The sequence below is a fragment of the Macrosteles quadrilineatus genome, unplaced genomic scaffold, assembly GCF_028750875.1.
Source record: "Macrosteles quadrilineatus isolate MER2022 unplaced genomic scaffold, UCM_ALF_1.0 Scaffold_5__1_contigs__length_97177068, whole genome shotgun sequence".
In the NCBI taxonomy this organism is placed as follows: Eukaryota; Metazoa; Arthropoda; class Insecta; order Hemiptera; family Cicadellidae; genus Macrosteles; species Macrosteles quadrilineatus.
Genome location: NW_026542598.1, coordinates 1,310,099 through 1,330,662, shown reverse-complemented (window position 1 = coordinate 1,330,662; position 20,564 = coordinate 1,310,099). Strand labels below are relative to the sequence as shown.

The following is a 20,564-nucleotide window of genomic DNA, read 5'->3' as shown; positions in this document are numbered from 1 at the left end:
ATGGGCACCATGCTGGTGGCTCAACTGAGAGTTAGAGAGGAAAAGAAGAAGCACAGGAATGTCAAAACTACACAAAGTGAACTCACACAAAGTGAAATAAAATGTGAACGCAACGGGAAGGAAACGTGCTGCCCGTGTAAATAAAAAATCATTTGTGAAAAAATTAAAGTGAAAATGTTTCCTACTAACTACTTAACTGTAACATACTAAAAGTATAATATTATATATTTTGTATTTTTTTCCATAATTCATCTAATGACACTGATTAATCTCAAATCTCATTAGTAGTAGAAACATGTTATATGTATATCATGTATGCAGTTGTGTATAATTTAGTGTTGTATATGTGGCAGCCCTGTCTTTAGAAAATACACACACCGCCGCCGGAATGGGCATACGGGAAGGACGATGGCTAAAGGTGTGGTGACGTCATATCTATAATGGCTAATGTCTTCTCTTGAGGCAACACGATTACCGTAACGAAACGATGTGATTCCAGCGGCATTCGTGGCTTAGCTGATAGCGCATCGGACTAGTGATCAGGAGGTCTCGTGTTCGAAACCCGTAGGAGACTCTAACTTTTTCCAAAGATTTTGCTTTACTAGGTGAAATCCGTCGAAATCGACGGTTACTTTAAAGGCTTACGATAATTCATCTAACTGCGACAAATTGCGTGAAATATACATATTTTGAGCATTTGGCATTGTTTAAAGAGTAAGTGTAAAAACAGTAATGATATTAATTGCGTTAGTTGCCAAATTAGGTTGATCATTCAATGAATAAAATATTCCCCATACCGTACGTCATCGGAGTTATTATTAGTATGTTATATGGTATATATTCCTTTGGAAGAACGTTTAAATAGTATTAAAATCGTATTGATGGATCTTTTGTAGTTAAACACTTTCGTGATTTCGTCAGTGTAATATGATTTTATTTCAAAAGAAAATATTTTTTTGGGAAGACATATTCTAACTTCAAAGGGAGGTATATCCGTTACAGCGTAAGTTTGATTTTTCCTTCGTCACGTCGCGTCAGTTCATATCGTACTTCTGTGCCAATGAATGAACCCTCTATCATAGTTTTGAGAAATTATTGATTGTGGGGTTACTGTTAAAGCTGGAGTTCCTTGACATGGGGGATGTCAGTTAGTTGTCTCAGCCTTATCAATAACATAAAGTTGTCAATATAATCTCTCTACGGAATGTTAGGTGTAGTGGAATACTTGAAAGTCCAACCTATCTTCCTCGCATGTCTTTTTTGTCAGCAAATAAAATTTTGAAAATTGAGTTAGGTTGGGTTAGGTTAGCTAATCTATATAAACAAAATTAGAGTTTGGTCTGTACATTGCGTAGAATCATAAATGTTTCGGTTATTTTTTCATTTTTCCATACGATAGGAAAGCCGAAACGCGCGTTATCTCAATTTCTGTCTGTCTGTAACACCCAAGATGGCATTTTACGCTCTCTTCTCTGGGAAAACGACCAAACAGATTATGATGAAACTATTTCGATGTATTCTCTACATGCATGAGAAGGTTTTTAATAACTTGAAATGTGTCTACGTCTATTGGTAATAGAATAACAAACACTCAGAAACCCAGTTTTGTGCGGTATTAGACTCATTTTGTTTTAAGTTTACCATGCAAGTAAAGTGATCTATTGTTAATTGGATAATATCAGCTGTTCCTGGACTATTTTACACCTAACACAAAACTGTGGAAATCTTGATCTGTGGTAACATTTAACATGTTTTAAAACTATACTATATACAATTTTAAATTTATTTTAAAAATATATGTTCTGTATTATTTGACAATTTGAAGAGAATAAGCACAAAGCTATTTAAACCTAAATAAAATTCAAATAATTCCATTGACTATAGTACGGGTGACGTGTTACGTAATATTATGAACTAGAGTTTCGGATGTTTGATATTTTTTAAATACAAACATTGATAAAACTGTTGTTGTATTTTAACATTCGGTAATCAAACAATTTTAACATTGTTAGTAATTAAAAAACGGTCGTAGGTAAAGTAGTGTACGCAACTCGTGTCGTAAAGACTAACTTAACGCAATCGTTGCGTAAACTACTATTACCTACGACAGTTTTTTAATTTAGCCATTTCAGTTCAGTTCTTAGAATTGAAAAGTTTCACTTAACAGCTGTTTACTTTCATAACGGCAGTTTCATTTCATAACAGCATAGTTTTTCTCATAACAACACGGGTAACGTACCAATGAGATTCAAGGATTGAGAGAAAATAAGTAAAGTTGTAATGCTTCGAACGTCAACTAATCAGCTGATCAGCTGATCAGTTGACCATTTTAATTGTTGGTCCGTCTTGTTCCTGTTGATACTCGCGTAATTTTAACCCTCAGTTGGTGGTTAAAGGAAGGTAGATTAAACCATTGACTATATATACCTACAGGTACTATATATAGGTATATATAGTCAATGATTAAACTGATTTAAAAATTTCAGTTTTAGTGAAAGTGAAGTTGACGAGATGGAAATGAGAGCACAAACTGTTTGTGCTAATCTTTTGCCACCAAAATTGAAACAAATGTATGAAATTACATACCAGCAATTCATTAAATGGACGAAACAAAATAAGGTTAGATTGATAAATGAAAATGTGCTTATGGTTTATTTTGAAAACCTCTTAACCATTCCAACCATTGTTTCACCCAACTCGTTGTGGACCACATATTCGATGCTGAGATCTAACTGTAAATTAATTGTTTCACTATATTATTCAGTTGTCCAACTAAATATGCAATATTTCCCTAAATGTATCTGATACAGTATTTATGGTAAGAATGCTGCTAGCAGAAGCTATTGCCTGAAAAATAGTAACGTATTATAGGTATTATTTAACGAAATTTTACAAACACGTAATTACATGAAATCAGCTGATTCTGATAATACAATAAGTCGTTGCATCACTTTCAGTTGCAATCACTGAGCTATAATTCTACAATGAATGACATAACCTCTCTAAGATGTTATGAGTAATGATTGTTAGTAATTAAAAACCAGATTGTTAGTACTTAAAAAAACTGACGTAGGTAAAGTAGTGTACGCAACTCACGTTAATAGTCTTTACGACACTCGTAGAAGTTTTTAAGGCACTCGCCAAGGCTCGTGCCTTACATTTTCTACTCGTGTCGTAAAGACTAACTTAACACAATCGTTACGTAAACCACTATAACGACACTCGTAGAAGTTTTTAAGGCACTCGCTAAGGCTCGTACCTTAAATTTTCTACTCGTATCGTTAACACACTATCTTTACGCAATCGTCGCGTAAACTACTATTAGACAATAACTTCTTGATCAGCATCGTACGTGTTATTAAATTACCTGAAAAAAACAAATAAATTATACGTCTAATAATACTAGTAATAATATATTTACAATTATACTGTTGAATCACAAGACGGTAAATACATATGAAAGATGGTAAGTGGTGAATATAGATTTAGAATGAGAATGAGATTTTTATTTGCCAGTTAATATTCCATACAAATACATTGGCACGTCAAATTAGTCATAACATAACATTAATTAAAATCTAGTGGATTCAGTGTTCTTGACATATAATCTTCTATTGAGTATAATGGCGGATTACAAAGAAAGTTATTTATTTTAATCTTGAAATCCTTATCACTAAGTAATCTTATGGCTATTGGTAACTTGTTATAAAATTTACCGCTTAAAATTAATGGTTTTTATCAGTTTTAGCAAGTAACATAAGGAAGATTTATATTACACTAGCAGAGTACCCGTCCTTCGTACGGGGTTGGAATATAAGTATAAAATGCGTATTGCAGTTATACTCAAGCTTTGCGTTTGCAGTAAGGGAGGACACAGTTTGATAAAATTTGCTTTTTTAAATTACAGTATTCTATAGTATTACACATCTACCATAGCCATAATGTTCTACCACTTCACCTAAACAATAGAGAAAAATAAATTATCAACAATTCGCAAAATATCACAAATTATTCATGAAATGAAAAACATAAACATTACCGTAAACAATCCTACTTTGACAGTTCTCATTGCGAATCACAGTTTTTTGTTGCTGCTTAGTTCAAATTAGCTGTTTTCATAAATGCAAAAAAAATATAGTGCCGCACCCTGGTGGTAAATCTTATAACTTTTTAATGCTTTTCCATATCATAGAACCAACTTTTTTAGTTGAAACAGCTGACTATAGTTATTTGTGCAACTAGTGAGAAAAGTGAGCAATTGACTCACTCGAGAGAAATCCTTACTCACGAGTGAGGAATGGTTTCTCGAGTGAGGTAATTGTACTTTGCACTCGAGTTGCACATTACACTTTTCCTACAGTTGCCATAAAACAAATAAATTGGTGAAGAAACATAACCTATTTTTACACAGAAGTGAACTTTTAATATAACATTTAATGTGAAGTGACAAATACAATAGTACAACAGCTGACCAGCTGATTTATAGCCAGTGCTGCCAACGTATTTCGCGCGCATACGACGTTGCCTGCATGTTACGCGCTCACTATTTCGTGCACTCACGTTGCAAATCTGGAGTGAGACAAAGTAATTAGAGTGAGACAATGTTAACATTGTCTCACTGATGAGCGAATTGGCCACTTTGCTTTCTCAAATCAGTGAGAGAACATATACATTGTTAGGTAACTGTAATTCTTACAGGTTCTGTAGTTCTGTTCTTCTTCTGTAGTTCTTCTGTAATTCTTTAATTCCCTTTAAATATGAATACTCATAAGGTTAACATGGGGAATTACAGAGCCACTGGGGCGGAGCCCGAAAGGATTTTTGAGATAAGAATATGCCTATATGTTAATCGGGAATGTAAGCTATCATCATGCCAAATTTCAGCCCAATCCGTCCAGTGGTTTATGCGTGATTGAACTTCAAACACACAAACAAACAAACAAACAAACACACAAACTTTCACATTTATAATATTAGTAAGATTTATGACGAGTATTATGGCAGTGTATATCTCTCCTATAGTCTAACTTATCTAATTGTGGTCTTAAATATAACAGGCATTGCTTAATAAATAGAGAAAACAGTGTTAATATTTGCTAATCTTTAAAAAAAAGCAGTGCAATCATGGTGCCTATCTACAGCAGCTATTACCCTAATTTCCCTTTGCTGCAAATTGGAAATTTCTTTTGCATGAGCAGAAGACCCCCAAACAAGTAACCCATAGCTTAAATGGCTATGAAAAAGTCCATAGTATACCTGTATGAGAGAAGGCCGTTCTAGTTCGCCACATAATTGTTTAAGAGCAAATATACTTGAACTCAGGTTATTTTTTAAAACTATAACATGGTCATGCCATGTCAAAGTAGATTCAAAAGTTAATCCTAAAAATTTTGGATTTCTCTCATCCATTGGCGTACTGTGTACTTCACGAAGGTTAAACAAAACAGTTTTTGTCTTATCATTATTTAGAACAAGATTATTAGAAATTAACCAGTTTTCAGCCAGCTTTAGATTATGCATAGAGTCAACCAAAATGCAATAGGAGTAAAAATGTTAAAAATGTTAGACAATGCAATAGGAGTAGGTATAAGCATGGTTTAAATGGAGAAAAGTGGTCATGCATTTGGAAAAGAAGACATTTTTCTGTTATTATTTATCCATTCTTAACAAATAAATCATTGAAAACTATATAAAATTTACTAACTTTATTGTCTCTTGCAATTTTTTTGTAAAGCTAACGGTTTTCGTGAAATTTGGCATAAAATATTTTAAATGGCCACCATTTTGAAACGGTTGATGTTTTTTAAGTATAATTTTAAAAGAAAATGGGTCTTAATAAGATAAACATTTTTGCAAAATCTCAATGCTTTATCTCAAACCGTTGAGGAGTTATTAATCTTTTTCTAAATAGCACATAAATAAAGACGGACGGAAAACTAGGCACCACAGACCCATGTTCCTATGGCGAAATGTGTTTGTCTTGACCTAAGCAATAACGCTACATGTGTCCAGAGAGTTACGGGACACCCTGTACATTGTTGGCCGAGTTCTTATTTAGTAAAACACATTGCCGCAAACCCGTACTCAAACGGACAACCGAGTATGAAAATGTTCTTGAATGATATTAAACATGTCTTATATAAAAAAATGTAATCTAAGAAAATGTTAATAATTCAAGATAACGATGTATGAAAAAAAGACTGTTAAGACTAACTGATATTAAAGACTTTTAGAAATACTTAAAGAAACTTTGAAAATGTTCTTGATTTGTATTAAAAAATGTCTTATAACAATTTGTATCGAAGAAAATGTAAACAAATCTCAGCAGTTCAAATACTTCTCACGTCATGAGACAACACTTTCTCTCGTTGAAAAGACAGTATAGGAATAGTATCAAAGCTGCCAAGTCATCTAAAGTGCTTGCTATTATAAATAAGTCTTCTAATAAAACCAAGACTGTCTGGGAGATTGTAAATGAAAATAGAGGTTTGAGGAAACCATCTTCTGATATTTTCAACATCAAGGATGAGAGTGGTACAAGTATTAGTGATCCAAAATTGGTCTCTAATATGTTCAATAGATTTTTTGTGGAAGTAGGTAGTGGAAATGTAAATGCTTTCCGAAATTCTTCTTCTAATTTGGAGTCTGTTTCTTCTGAAACCTCGTTTTTCTTAACACCTGTGCTTACAGGTGTAACACCTGTGCTTACCTTGCTTAAGGAGGAGGTATTAGAATTAATCAAGTCCTTGAAAACAAAGCCATCATCAAGCTGTGATAGCGTGTCATCAAAGCTTCTGAAGTCCTGTTGTGAATTTTTAGTAGATCCTTTAGTTCATATCATCAACCACTCCTTTCAAACGGGAAGTTTTCCAGACGCAATAAAATTATCCATTGTAAAGCCAGTTCACAAGAAAGGCAGTGTTCATGATCTGAATAATTTTAGACCTATTTCAATAACTTCAACATTTTCCAAAGTGATTGAAAAGGCATTTTTAAATAGGTTGTTGACTTTCCTGAATCACAACAAACTTTTGTGCCCCAATCAGTTTGGATTCGTCAAAGGTGGGTCTACTGTCAAGGGCTTATCCCAACTCCGCGCAGTGGTCATAAATCTGTCAAAACCGACTGTCCAACTCCGCGCAGTGGTCACTTCGGATCCCTCGCGGCACATGTCCAACTCCGCGCAGTGGTCAATTTTGGCTCTCACAGCCCTGACGGCTGAGAGTTGGTGTTTGAACTTTGGAATTGTGTTATACTTTATGTTATGTTTATCATTTATAGGAAAGGAAAAGGGATAAGATATACCTAAAACAGGAAATGAAGCTTAAAACCCACTAATATAAAAAGTTTTAAAAAGTCCGTGAGAAAGAATGACTGTGAATTTACGTTCAAAATTCGACAACAGTAAATCATTCATATTACTGGGCTTATGAGCTCTCTGAACTTTAGAACCAAGTTCAAAAATATTAGTTTTGTATATAACCGCAGATTGCTATAACAAATTAGCTGTAATCTTTGTTTCATACAACAGTTAGCTACACTCCTCAAATTGGAAAAAAATGGCCGACAAACTTCTTTGTTTTTATGACTTGCAATACAAAATTATATCAATAATTAAAGCAGTGTATAGGAATTTTAATAAAACTTCAGACCTCAAAATTGACTTTATATTTAATTACTCTACGCACAAAATGTTCAAAATTCCAGGGCAAGTGAGCCAAAATTGGTGGTTGTTATCAAAGATTAATAATAATCATATAACACAGATTTACATCAAATTAATCACCGTTAACATAAACATCGTGTATATTATTTACAAAACAAACAACAACAAAAAAGAACAATCCATTTAAATATCAGGACTACTGATCTTACTGATTATACGTCAATGCAATGTTTTCAATAATCGATAGGGTTGTGAATGCATTAGACAAAGGAGCATCGGCCTCTGGAGTCTTCTTTGATCTGCGGAAAGCTTTTGATATGGTATCTCATGATTTATTGCTAGAAAAGCTTGACAACATTGGAGTACGAGGAGTAACGAATTCATGGTTGTCTTCTTATCTCAGGGGACGAAGGCAAGTCGTTCAATTACCATACACAGAAAATAACACCCTGAAAAAGTGCAATTCTGATGTCTTGTTTGTCAAAGCTGGTGTGCCTCAAGGTTCCATTTTAGGGCCTGTTTTATTTATCCTGTACATAAATGACATCGGTAATTGCATTGCAGATGCCCATCTATGTCTATTTGCGGATGACACATGAATTGTTTTGGAGAAACCTACCCACAATGCTATGGAAGTAACTACTTTTTTGGAGTCCAATAAAATCGTCCAATGGTTTCAGGATAATGGTCTCGTCATAAACAATGACAAAACTGCCTTAATTGACTTCAGCATATCATCAAAGAGTAAATCTAATCTCTGTGTTTCGATTGACGATGTTGCGGTGTCGTCTGTGAACAATTTGAAGTAGGGCTTAACATTGATAAGAATCTGAAGTACAAATGTCATATTGACATTGTTGCACGAAGTGTGAATTCTGGAATTTTTGTTTTACGTCGGCTGGCTCCATTTGCAGAAAAAACTGTTCTTCTCTCAGCATACTATGCAGTGGTTTTCCCCTATCTCTCATATGCAGTCACGGTATGGGGATCTGAATCATGTGCAACAAAACATATTTTTGCGCTCCAGAAAGAGGCAGTTCGGGTTATTGCTGGCATTGGTCGAAGAGATTCATGTAAATCGGCTTTCATTCAATTAAGAATACTCACTTTTCCTTGCATCTATATCTACAACACTTTGATATTTTTAAAGCAAAACCATAGTTTTTTTTAACCTTTATTCCCTCACTCCAATTACAATACCAGGAAAAGAACCGATTTAAATATCCCACAACACAAAACTTCCTTTTTTAAACGCCATGTGTTTTACAATGCTATAATGTTGTTCAACTTGCTGCCCAACAAGCTTAAGTCAATAAGTGACATCACCTTCAAACGAAAAATTAAAATATTTCTATTTGAAAAACATTTTTATTCTGTAAAAAATTATGCTAAAAATAGGTAAAGAGGTTTGTTACTTATGTGAATGTTGTATTTTATTTATTGTATTGTATTTGAATAATGTGACTCAAGCCATGCCAATAAAAAATTTTTGATTTTGATTTGAATACTCAAAATGGCAGATTCAAGACATCTTTGAATGGCAGCAATTTTTGACTTAGTTTTCCGTTGGAGTTCAAATTCACGGCATTGTAGTTTACTAGTTAAGTCCTTTAATTTGATGTTTGATGCACATATCAACCTATGGCTACGTATTTAAGATGTTCTTCTGACTCCTAGCGGGCCGTCCTCCTGATGGGGTAGCGTAACACCATAGAGAAAACATACTCCCAGTGTTGCTTGGTCTATGGCACCACTGAATAATGTGTTAACATGATTTTAATGCCGAATCACTTTGTACCAAGTTTTTAGCTCTAGGCTATCTTGACTATTTGTTAAAGTAATTGAATGTACCGTGGCTTCAACCCTGTATAGTTTATATTTTTACATGTAGCCTAAGTGGGAGTTTTGTGTATTGACTTTTACAACAAGGGCAATCAATAATGTATTTTCGTAAAACTATCTGAATAAAATAAACTGACTGCAGTCTGTTCACGCATATTTTGTATTTAACTACATACAACTTATAAAACGAGGTCTTTTACAGAAAAATAAACACAACATTGTCAACCCTGACAGCTTGCGTATGGTTCAGGATTACTGATTAACCACAAATTGTCGCTTTTGAGAAGGAACTACACTACTTGGCTATATTTAAACACGTTCTTATCCATTGATATGAATGAAATTAATCGCGCTATCCAATAAAAGTGTACAAGTTTACAATTTATTTTGAAACTCTCAGATAACACAGTTTGAAGGTAGAGATGCTGGGTGGGGTGGGTCGATGTTGCACTTGGGGTGACCCACGCGCGTGTCCGCGAGGAGCGTCGGCGCATCACCAGTCGAACCTACGAACTCAACAGGTCGGTCCGGTCATGTACATGTCCTCAGGAGATGCCCCATTGTAGCCGAGTGCCAGTCAAGAAAGTGGCGGACCCCCTGGCAGCCTGCCTGGACGCCGATGGCACCTACATCTGCACCGCATACTCGGCCCGTTGCTACATCATCCAGAAGGTAGGATAGGTTAGACCATATGTTGACATCGGGGGGCCAGAGGACGAGGTCTAGGAGTCCTGGGGGATGACGACAGGTCCCTGAGGGTCCAGGGAGTCCAGGATCTCCGGAAGATCGATAAAAGTTGTTGACAGCACGTGGGAGAAGCATCCATATGGAACCCGGGAAACGTAAACAACCTGTTTGATGGTGTCGGGGATGATTGTCTCAGACATATGTTGCGATTGTTCCTCGGGATTACAGGATCCACAACGTTCAGGAGTCGTGTTAAATCACAGAAATAATATTCTCGTTTGAATATGTTTCGTAGATACCTTTGGTAAATTGAATACTTACCCTTCATGCCACTACTACTGATCATTTCATTCATTCCTGATAAGTAAAACCATCATATAAATTTAAGTACGATTTTACCTTATGTCAGAAAAAATACTTTCACGATATAAAATTTGGTTGTATCTTTTGTAAACAACGCGCTCTTAAAATGTAACCGTTGTAATGATTATAATAACAGAGTAACCATATTTTTTCCAAAAAATAATACGTTATTATAGTGTAGGGATTTTAACACACTTTTGTATCTAGGATTTAAAGAGCCAAATAGGGCCTAAGCATGCCAAATTATCTATATTGGATGGAGAATTGCTCATTTAGGCTCTTGTCTGGTTGTTGTTCATTTCATAAATTTTACTGATGTACGGGTTTTAGACCCAACAAAATACCAAATTGTAAATTATGAGAATTCATTTATCAAAAACTACGCAACTGTACCACAGAAAATTTAGTTTAACAACCTAGGCCATTGAGGTAAACATAATTCAAATCGTTGATAACGTGGTTCCGACACAAAAAAATCTGCCAGATTGTTAAACTTATATACGAGTTTAGTTAACTGTTAACGTTATTCTTATAGAGTAAACGCGGTTAATGTGGTACCGGTAACTAATGGTAAGGATTGTCATCCTGGATACTATGACAGATTGAACCACTGTCAATGTGTTCCGAGTGGTGTCTGAATTAGCGTGAATTGTCAAAGTTGAACTTATAACTTTGGCTATTGCGCAACATATTGAAATATAATGAACATTCTATATTGACTTGAACAAGTACTACAAACGTTGTAAAGTAAGAAAAACTAGTATCCTATTCACTAACTACAAACAGACAGAAGAGCAATAAACTTGGTATATTAGCTTGAACAACTTTCGAGGTAAATTATAATGCAGTTAGAATAACTGTTATCGTGGGTTTCATAAAGCGCAAAAGATAAGATTGCCTAAGAGAACAACTATCTACCTGTGAACGTGGAAGCTACAATGATTATAACGGTAACCGGTATCGTGAACGCAATATAACAGATTGCAATACAGCCAAGATGTTGCATGGTAGTAACTGTCAACGTGGTAGCTAGAATGGTTATATGTAACTAGCTTTTAGCACAGAATATATACTACTAGCCGCGGGCTTCGCCACGTTTGACTTCAAAAGTAAAAGGTATTACTGAAATAAAATCTATTGATTGCCATACCGGGTAGGGTGGAATTTCTAGGGGCTTATCGGGTCGCCGGAATTTTATCCCCCTGGAATTTTACACCCTGGGCAAAGCTGACGTCACTATGACGTAGTAACCTGAGTGGTCAAAAGTTTGTTCGTGGCCGGAATTTTACCCCCGTGGATTTGGAAGTCTAATGAAAATAGTCAGAGTGTGATAATTAGATTAGCGATAAAAACCGGAATTTTACCCCCTGTCCATATAACTAGCGTTTAGACAACTGAAGATGTACGGGCCGGATTTTTACCCCCGGAATTTTACCCCCGGATTTTTACCCCCCGGAATTTTACCCCCTGGCCGATTTTAAAAATGGAATGATTGATTTTCTTATTTCTGTTTTTAATAATTGTAAACATTTAATTACTTAGTAGCATATCTTTATTTATTTATTTTGTAACCTCAACTAAGTAAACAGAATTTGCTGTTTTATTTTGATCATATCAACCAACAGTTGGCTACAAAAATCGAATCCTGATACTCGAATCTCAAAATTAAAATTAAAAACCTGTTTGATTAGTTAATGTTGCAAATAAATTAAGATAGGCTACTTGATAATAAAATGTTAACTATTAATTTAAAACTGAATGAAGATGATTAATCATTCTCACTAATTTATACATCTGGCCAGGGGGTAAAATTCCGGGGGTAGTAATCCGGGGGTAAAAATCCGGGGGGTAAAATTCCGGGGGTAAAATTCCAGGGGTAAAAATCCGGGCCGTACATTCTAGGTTTTTATAATATGATGTGTTCTGATTAAATTCACAACCGTGAAAATATATGTTTAATTCCGCGTTTAATCCATCGAGGTGATGTCGCGAAACTCAAAAGTTCGCGGCCGGAATTTTACCCCCTGGTTTGTGACGTCACGTTTGCCCAGGGGGTAAAATTCCAGGGGGATAAAAATCCGCTACCCCGGCTTATCATGGTTTCGAAGATCAATATTGGACTTAATAAGCGTTAAGGGCAGAGCCCTAGGCGAGTATTACAATAAAAGATAACTATCTCCAAGTCTGTGATAATATTACCGCCCCTCTGGTACACCACTGGTGATGCTACTATTAACCATAACCCAGTTGTTCGGAGCCCACCTTTAGCCATGCGTCTAAAACTAACAGGTTATATCCCTAGGGCAAAAGAAAACTTTCTTTATCGTAAAAGTCTTCCTTCACTTGAAGGAAGACATTTTTACCAGCACTATCTTTTCAAGGAACGTTTGTAGGATATATTAGGAACAATTGTTCCTCTGAATTGTGTGGCTGATCACTCATTTCTATTTAACATTTGTTTGAACTTTATAAAATTTGGGACACTATTCTGTGTATAGGTGAACACTAGTCCGACCCCCGCAAGTTTAAACCCTGAGGCTGACATCTTCGAGAGCAAACTAAAGCAATCCGAAGAAACTGAAGAGGTCAAAACCGAAGCGGCCCCGACAGATGGTATGTATCTAGAAGTGTAAATGTGAGAAACCCCTCACAATAGATCAGTTTTAGTCAATAGAATCACAATTATTTATTTCAATGGTTAACATTCCAAATGAAATCTGAATTTATCAACGTATAGCAAAAATCCCAAATAAACCAATTAGGAAGGATAATAAATCAAAATAAATTAACTTTTTTCTTTCTTAATAAACGTTTGGTAAAGTTCATAGGGAAACAAATATCTACATATTGACTTTGTAGTATAACTGTAGAAGCTTTCTTTGTAAATAAAACTAAATTTGTAATTAATTATTTTTACATGTTAACACAATTGGTAAAGTTGTATAGTTTTAGATTTAATGTAATGTCGTTTTAGATCATATCATTAAACTTGTGTTATAGTTGTTACTAAATAGCTTTCCATACACTAGGTTTGTATTTAATATGTTAAATATTTTACATCGTCGTCATCCAAATGTCTACGTAGACAGACTGGTATGTCTAGTTTGTAGTTCTGCAATCGATGGTAAATAACTCCATTTTATTTTAGTCAATATATATGTTTTGGGCTTAAAATACTCACAGAAATAAAGGCTTTCATTCGATATGATTGTTTGAATTGGTTAATTCCAAGACGAGTTATCGACCTTGAACTAACGTAAATGTACGTTATCTGGAAAGAAGTATTGTAAAGGAAGATGATATAAACAGATAATATTTATTTCAACGCTGCGGGGCAGCACGTGAATTGAAAAATATTTATTTGTGTAACTAGTGAGCAATAGTTATTTGTACAACTAGTGAGCAAAGTGAGCAATTGCACTTTGCACTCGAGTTGCACATTATATTTTTCCTACAGTCACTATAAAGCATATAAATAGTTAGTTTTTCAAAAACTATACAGCACGATTTTAGGATAGGTTAAACCCATTTTCTAGTATCTTTTCTAGTATTTTCTATATTTTATTTTATTTAGGCCTACTATATTTTCTAGTATTTTTCTAGTAATCGTGGTTAAACCCAAGCGTTGAACCATAGATAAAACATACTCCCTTGTGTTGCTTAGTCTATGGTTGAACGGAATGGGAAACACTGTACCAGCTGATTGTAGTTGAAATATCTTTAAGTGATACTTATTTTCAAGACTACAACAGCAATATAATCAGTATAAATAAATAGAATAAATAAGTAGGCCTAATTTTTCACCACACTATGATGTTTTTGGCTGTATTACATACGTTAATTGGTGGCTGAAAGTTACGTTTTGCTGGCCATGCCGGCTGTCATTTCTAGTGGGGCCTTGCTGTCATCGAAATTTGGGGACCGAGCAGGTTTTTACAGGCCGGGGCCGCAAAATCAGCTGTCCGCTTACTTACTTAAAACATGAATGCATTTTAAATACACAATCAAAATCCATAGCATTGCAATAGCATTGTGTTATTGTCGCCGTTGCCTAGCAACTATTTATTTTTATTTTTGCTGATTCCTCAAATTATTTCTTTACATAACCTTAAAGTTGTAGTTGTGTTGACTATCAGTGTGCATTATTATAGTGGTGAATAGTGGTAATATGGTATAGTGTGGTGAGAAATAGCGTTCGTACTACGGGCCGAAATGGTTTTGCAGCTCTCGATCGATTTAAGTTCTCGACTTCGTCTCGAACTTAAAAACTATCTCGAGCCGGCAAAACCTCATTTTCGGCCTTAGGTACGAAATATACTATTTCAACTTTCTTACTTACGCACCAAGAAGAAAAAAAGTTCGTATGCTCTTTCATACTTCTTTCTTGATTTTCCAGGAAACAGGTTTAATGAAACACGTTTTGCAGTTTCTGCTACATATTTCTTCTGGCGTAAAAATATATTCACAATCACAGAGCTAATTATTCTCTCTTCTTATCTTTCAAATCCTACACTTTAGGTTATGTTCAAAACAAGCGTTGAACGAAAATCTATCTATAATATTAAAACGAAACAGTGTTTTTTATTTCACGATTCTGAATCAACCACTAGACGGATTTTCATGATTTTTGTGTTGAAAGAAAGATAATTTTGAGAACTAGGGAATGTCGAAGCCATAATTTTAGTTCAGGGTCCCAGTTTTTTAGAAACTAAGTTTTAATTTCTAAAAAGTCTAGCAGTCGAAGCTAAGATTCTAAAATAGCTTTTGGCATAAAATAATTTGCTTAACATAACAGCTGTAAACATCCAGCTTTTGTGTCACAAATTCAGCATTTGGATAAAAATGTAAAGACATACCCTTAGGGTTGACTTATTCATACTATGTGTAATGCTAATCATTGATACGTTCAATCATAGATAAAACATACGTTGGTTAGTCTATGGTTCAATTCTTCTGTAAGAGGATGACAGATTAATTAAATATACATAGTAAAATACTAGGATGTTCAAATTATTTTTAAAGCAATCTTTGTAATCTCCGACTTGTAGAATATAAATGTAGTGTTAGAACATCTACCGTCACCAAAATATACGTAGGTACCGGTACCAGCTTTTTTACCGGCCAGCAGCAAAATCCTGAACGCCTCCCGCGGCAACGGAGAAATCGTCATTGTCACCTCTGGGAAAATATTGTCGTCGACACCTGCGATCGCGGCAAAAGCGTGAATCTTTTAAATTGCGCGCGTGGTCGTAATCCTCGCAGACGCCTTCTGGGGTCGCGACTCGCGATTTCATCGAAGTACCGGTAAAAGCTCGACTCGAGCCCAACTTTCTGATTTTGTGCTAGATCTTTTAAGCTACTAGGCCAGGCTCTGCTCGGCTTGAAAATAGTTACAGTATTCTATATTGAAAATCATACCTAAAAAAAGCGAACCGGTTTCGAACCGATCTGATTTTGTCCATAACCCGAAGGTAACATTTTTTACGTACCGTAACTCAAGAGATAAACAAATCTGCTTGCAGCCCCCTATATTAATAATGAAAGAATGGAATTAGTTAGTGTCCTAGCCTACTAGGTTTATTCGTCAATTTAATCGTTAACAAATGGCCGAGTTCATTTAGCTGTAACAGAATAGAGGGGCCTCTCCTGTTGTGACCCGATGGTGGCCATATCGATTCTAAAAACGGCCCATCATAGCGCCCTTATGCAGGCCAGAGAAGAGATGATGCAACCCGCATGACTGCAGACAATTTTTACTTTCTCCCCTGTACCATAGTATATGGATATTGTTTTCGTCAACATTTTCGAGTTTGAGTTTTGAGTAAAACAGTAAAAATCAGTAACAAAGTTTTCAAAAATTTAAAAAATTTTAATTTTAAATAGCTATTATTATCTATTATAATAGCTATTATGATTATTATCTTATTTTTCCACACCTGAATGCCAATTTTGGCGGGAATCGCATTAACCATTCTCCCTGTGAATTGGTACCAAAGATGAAAAATTTACTACTTTCAAGCTCCATATCTCGCTTGATATTCAAAATAAAAATTTTTCTTATATATTTGTATCTCTAATTTCTAGTACAACTGACAAATAACAAAAAATTAGACATGAAAATTTTCTACCAAACACCCTTATATGTTTCAAAAATCTCGTTCAAGGCTCGCGGGCCCCTCCAGCTCGCGGGCCCTGTGAGCCCGCCAATGCCGCCACTGCTTTTCATCAACATTAAAGCTCAATTTTTAATGGTTCGGGTGGATGGACATTACATTACATTACATTACATTATTTGTCATGAGAGCCGAAGCCCCCTGACTGCATACCCGGTACCTATCCTTTAGGACATACCCGGGCCCCATGATGTAGGCCGAAGCTTACGCATCAACCTTTAGCACATCATGGGCGGATGACTTAAGGTCATCAGGCTCGCCGGCTGCCGAAGCAGACCCTTCGGAAGGAGGGTTGCCCCTCAATCCTAACCAGGGATTCCGGCTGCTTGTTTAAGCGTCACTCCACCTGGGTTCCACTAGGTCAGGACCTAGAGGTCCATGGTAGAGCGCCCCGACGCATTTAGTGCAAGCAACACTCGGGACCTATCTAATCCCTGACAGGTAGAACCCGCCATCAATAGCCAGGAGGAAGGGGACCGTCAGCACGCTGACGGGGGGAACCCCAACCTCCCATTTACACCACTACCCGATCGAGGCCTTACCCATTGCTGGGAAACCAGAGATAACCAGAGCGATAGATCCCCAGATACCCCTGGCGGGCTCGGACCCAGCACCCGATCTACTCTTCGTTTGCCCGTCAGACCCAACATCACTGCCAGGCCATCAGGGTTTCCCAAAAGGAGGCAGGTATAGAAGTGGGACCCACCCGGATGAACCTATCCACCAGAGGTGGCGACACCCTTGACTCAATTGAGGTTCCGGGAAGAACCCCCCACACTCAAGATAACCATACCGTCCGTACTCAGAGACAGGGATTGGTTTGCATAAGTGCCTACAAACCGTTGCCCTCACACTGCGGAAAGTTACGTTGCCCTTGAGTGTCCCCGTGAGCTACGGGTACTTGCCCGTTTTCACCTCCAGGAAAGGTTACTTCCAAAGTCGAGGATTTGCCCACTGAATGCTGGTCGCACACAACAAGCAGGCCGAAGCCCAAAGAACCACAGACACAGGTAGGTTAGAGATTATGATGCACTTCCATCTCTCCTAGAGCTAAACACCCCTCCATCCTGGATAAAGGAATGTCACTGGGACCCAATGCCCAGTCGTCCATGTCTGTGGCCTACTTGAAAATGCCGATACCAACACGGAGCATTTACCTCCCCTCTGGGGGCTAGTTATTTCACCTCCCAGGACGAGGCTACTTCCAAAGTCGAGGATATGCCTCACAAAATGTCAGTCGTACACAACAGGTAGGACTCAGTCACAACCACAAGCTACAGGCAGGTGAAAGATCTATGAACTTAATCAACACTAGCAGAGCTGAACACCCCACCACCCTGAATGGAGGGAATGTCACTGGGTACTCTCACTTTGGGTACAACCCAAAGATGCTGGCTTGTCCAGTCGTCCATAGCTTGTGGTCTACCTGAAGTGCCGGTTCCAACACCGGGCAATTACCTCCCCTCTGGGAGAGCTAGGGTCCGCGTGGTCGCCCAGGCCACGAACCCACGCAAGCGTGGGCCCCCTGCGGTTAAACATGGATGGACACCACGGGCATACTGTAGGCCATTCAAAGGTGTCTAAAATAAATGAGTTTTTAATTCAATAGCATTTATCTCACCGTCTTCGACCGGCCACAAATTCCTTAAAAAGAAAACGTAACAGGTATACTGATTATCATCTTTCAAAATCAATCAAATTCATCATTTACTTCAAATATTCTTTACTCAAATTTACCTCAAAACACAACCAGTTTTAATTCATAGCAGCTACATTTTATTTGAGCTGAAACGATAATGAAACAACTGAGATTTATGACTTTTAAATTATTATGCTTGTTTGGTGCATAATATGGGGAGGGGGCGAATTTTATTAGAGAAACTAGCTGACCCAGCGAACTTCGTATCGCCTAAGTTATAGGTTTCCCCTAAGACAGACCGATGGAAAGAAAGTACCGTTACGTTTAATTTTCAAGATGATCTCGTTCGCATCGCTCAATCACGTCCTGGTTGAAGTTCGTTCGCTACGCTCACTCACCTTTGGGTTGGAGCTCGTTCGCTACGCTCACTCACCTTTAGGTTGGAGCTCGTTCGCTGCGCTCACTTGCCTTCAGGTTAGCTCGTTCGCTACGCTCACTCGCATCTCTCGTTTGCATCGCTCAATCACGTCCTGGTTGAAGTTCGTTCGCTACGCTCACTCACTTTTGGGTTGGAGCTCGTTCGCTACGCTCACTCACCTTTTGGTTGCAAATTAGCTGTTGTCATAAATGTAAAAGAAATAATAGTGCTGCACCCTGTTGGTAATCCTTGTAACTTTAATGCTATTGAACATCATAGAACAGAACCAACTTGTTTAATTGAAACAGCTGTTAAGATTCATTAATTCCATTTCTCATAAGGTTAACATGGGAAACTCCAGAGCCACTGGGGCGGAGCCCTTTTAAGAATTTCGAAACGGGAAATAGTTTACGTCCGATTCGCATACCTACAGAATTTACACACCAAATTTCATAACGATCGGTGAAGTCGTTCCGGAGGAGTTTGCAGACAAACACTGTGACACGAGAATTTTATATATTAGAAGATAAACCTTATCGGGAACAAACTTTCTATTTAGCGTATTGCGTATTAAATATTTATATAGATTAATTTAGAAAATTAAATAAACCGTACCAGCAATCTGACACATACTTTCTCCCATTAGCTTGTCAAAAACCTTTATCGTGGGTGGTGGGAGTAACTGCAGTAGAACCTTGATAACAAGACTCTCATAGGGATTATAAAATATGTCTGGTTACCAAGGTTGACTTCTTACATGTGTTTAGAGGTAAAATAAATTGAAGGGGATTTGAAAAATACACTTGTTATCAAGAGTGACTTGTTATCTAGGGTCTTCTTATCGAGGTTCCACTGTGTATGATACTGATACTTTTATAGGGAAAATCACAAAGGTTAAAATAACTTTTAAAAAGTAATTTTTACAGCAATGATGGGCTGCACAATTTTGTTTAGAATTAAGAACATGTTACAAGTCAGGAGCCCCGCGCAACAATAGCCAGGCACCGTCTCAAAAGGGTTGTTTTTCAACATGGGATTCTCCGAACGCACCAGTGATAGACAATAGACCCATGTCAACGGACTACCTCAGTAGGGGCCCAGAACATTCTACAGTTCTACGGCGTAAACACCTTTGTCTAGGCTACTAGGGGTCTCCAGAATGTTCCACGGCAAACTTATATAAGGGACCGTCTTCCGGCACACGGTAGTTGAGTTGAGTTGAGTCTTCCGAGAATCATCGCAGCCACCGCCCGCCGGAGTAGTGACAGTCTAGTGACAGTGTAGTGTCAGTGTAGTGACAGAAATACAGAATACAGTATTAGTGTAAATAAAAATAGCTATTATAAAATCGCCAAGTTAAAGAACCTGTCAAGCCCGCAACAATATGTTTTACCTATGACATAACCATTGGTTATATATATATACAGTGGACATAACTCAAAACCGGGGTTTTAAATAATATAAGATTTTTCGTTATTTTGGGAGGTTTTTTAATGGGAAAATAACATAAGTTACAATAACTTTTGAACGGTAATTTGTACAGCAATGTGAGTTGTACCATTTTGTTCAGAATTTAATGGACTATATAACTTACTTAATGTTTGTCAAATTCGTTCGGGGCACTTACGAGAAAACTTGATTTTACGTTATTTTGTGGGGTTTTACGGGAAAATCAAATCACCATTAGAAACTCAAAATAAAAATAAAATATATGATGAAAACCGCCTGGGGATAGCACTTTTTGAGTTTAGGGGAAGGGGAATCAAAATGTATTAT

At 36.9% G+C, this 20,564-nt stretch overlaps 1 protein-coding gene across 1 annotated transcript in view; it reads left to right on the top strand.

Annotated features, from left to right (window-relative positions):
• Positions 1–20,564, top strand: part of LOC128994190 (la-related protein 4-like) — an 89,907-nt gene continuing 69,343 nt past the window's right edge. Inside the window, exons 1-4 of the mRNA XM_054418562.1 lie at positions 1–91; positions 354–418; positions 9,929–10,180; positions 13,057–13,171. Of these exons, the coding sequence (XP_054274537.1) occupies positions 1–91; positions 354–418; positions 9,929–10,180; positions 13,057–13,171 (523 nt within the window). The remainder of the gene's footprint in view (positions 92–353; positions 419–9,928; positions 10,181–13,056; positions 13,172–20,564) is intronic.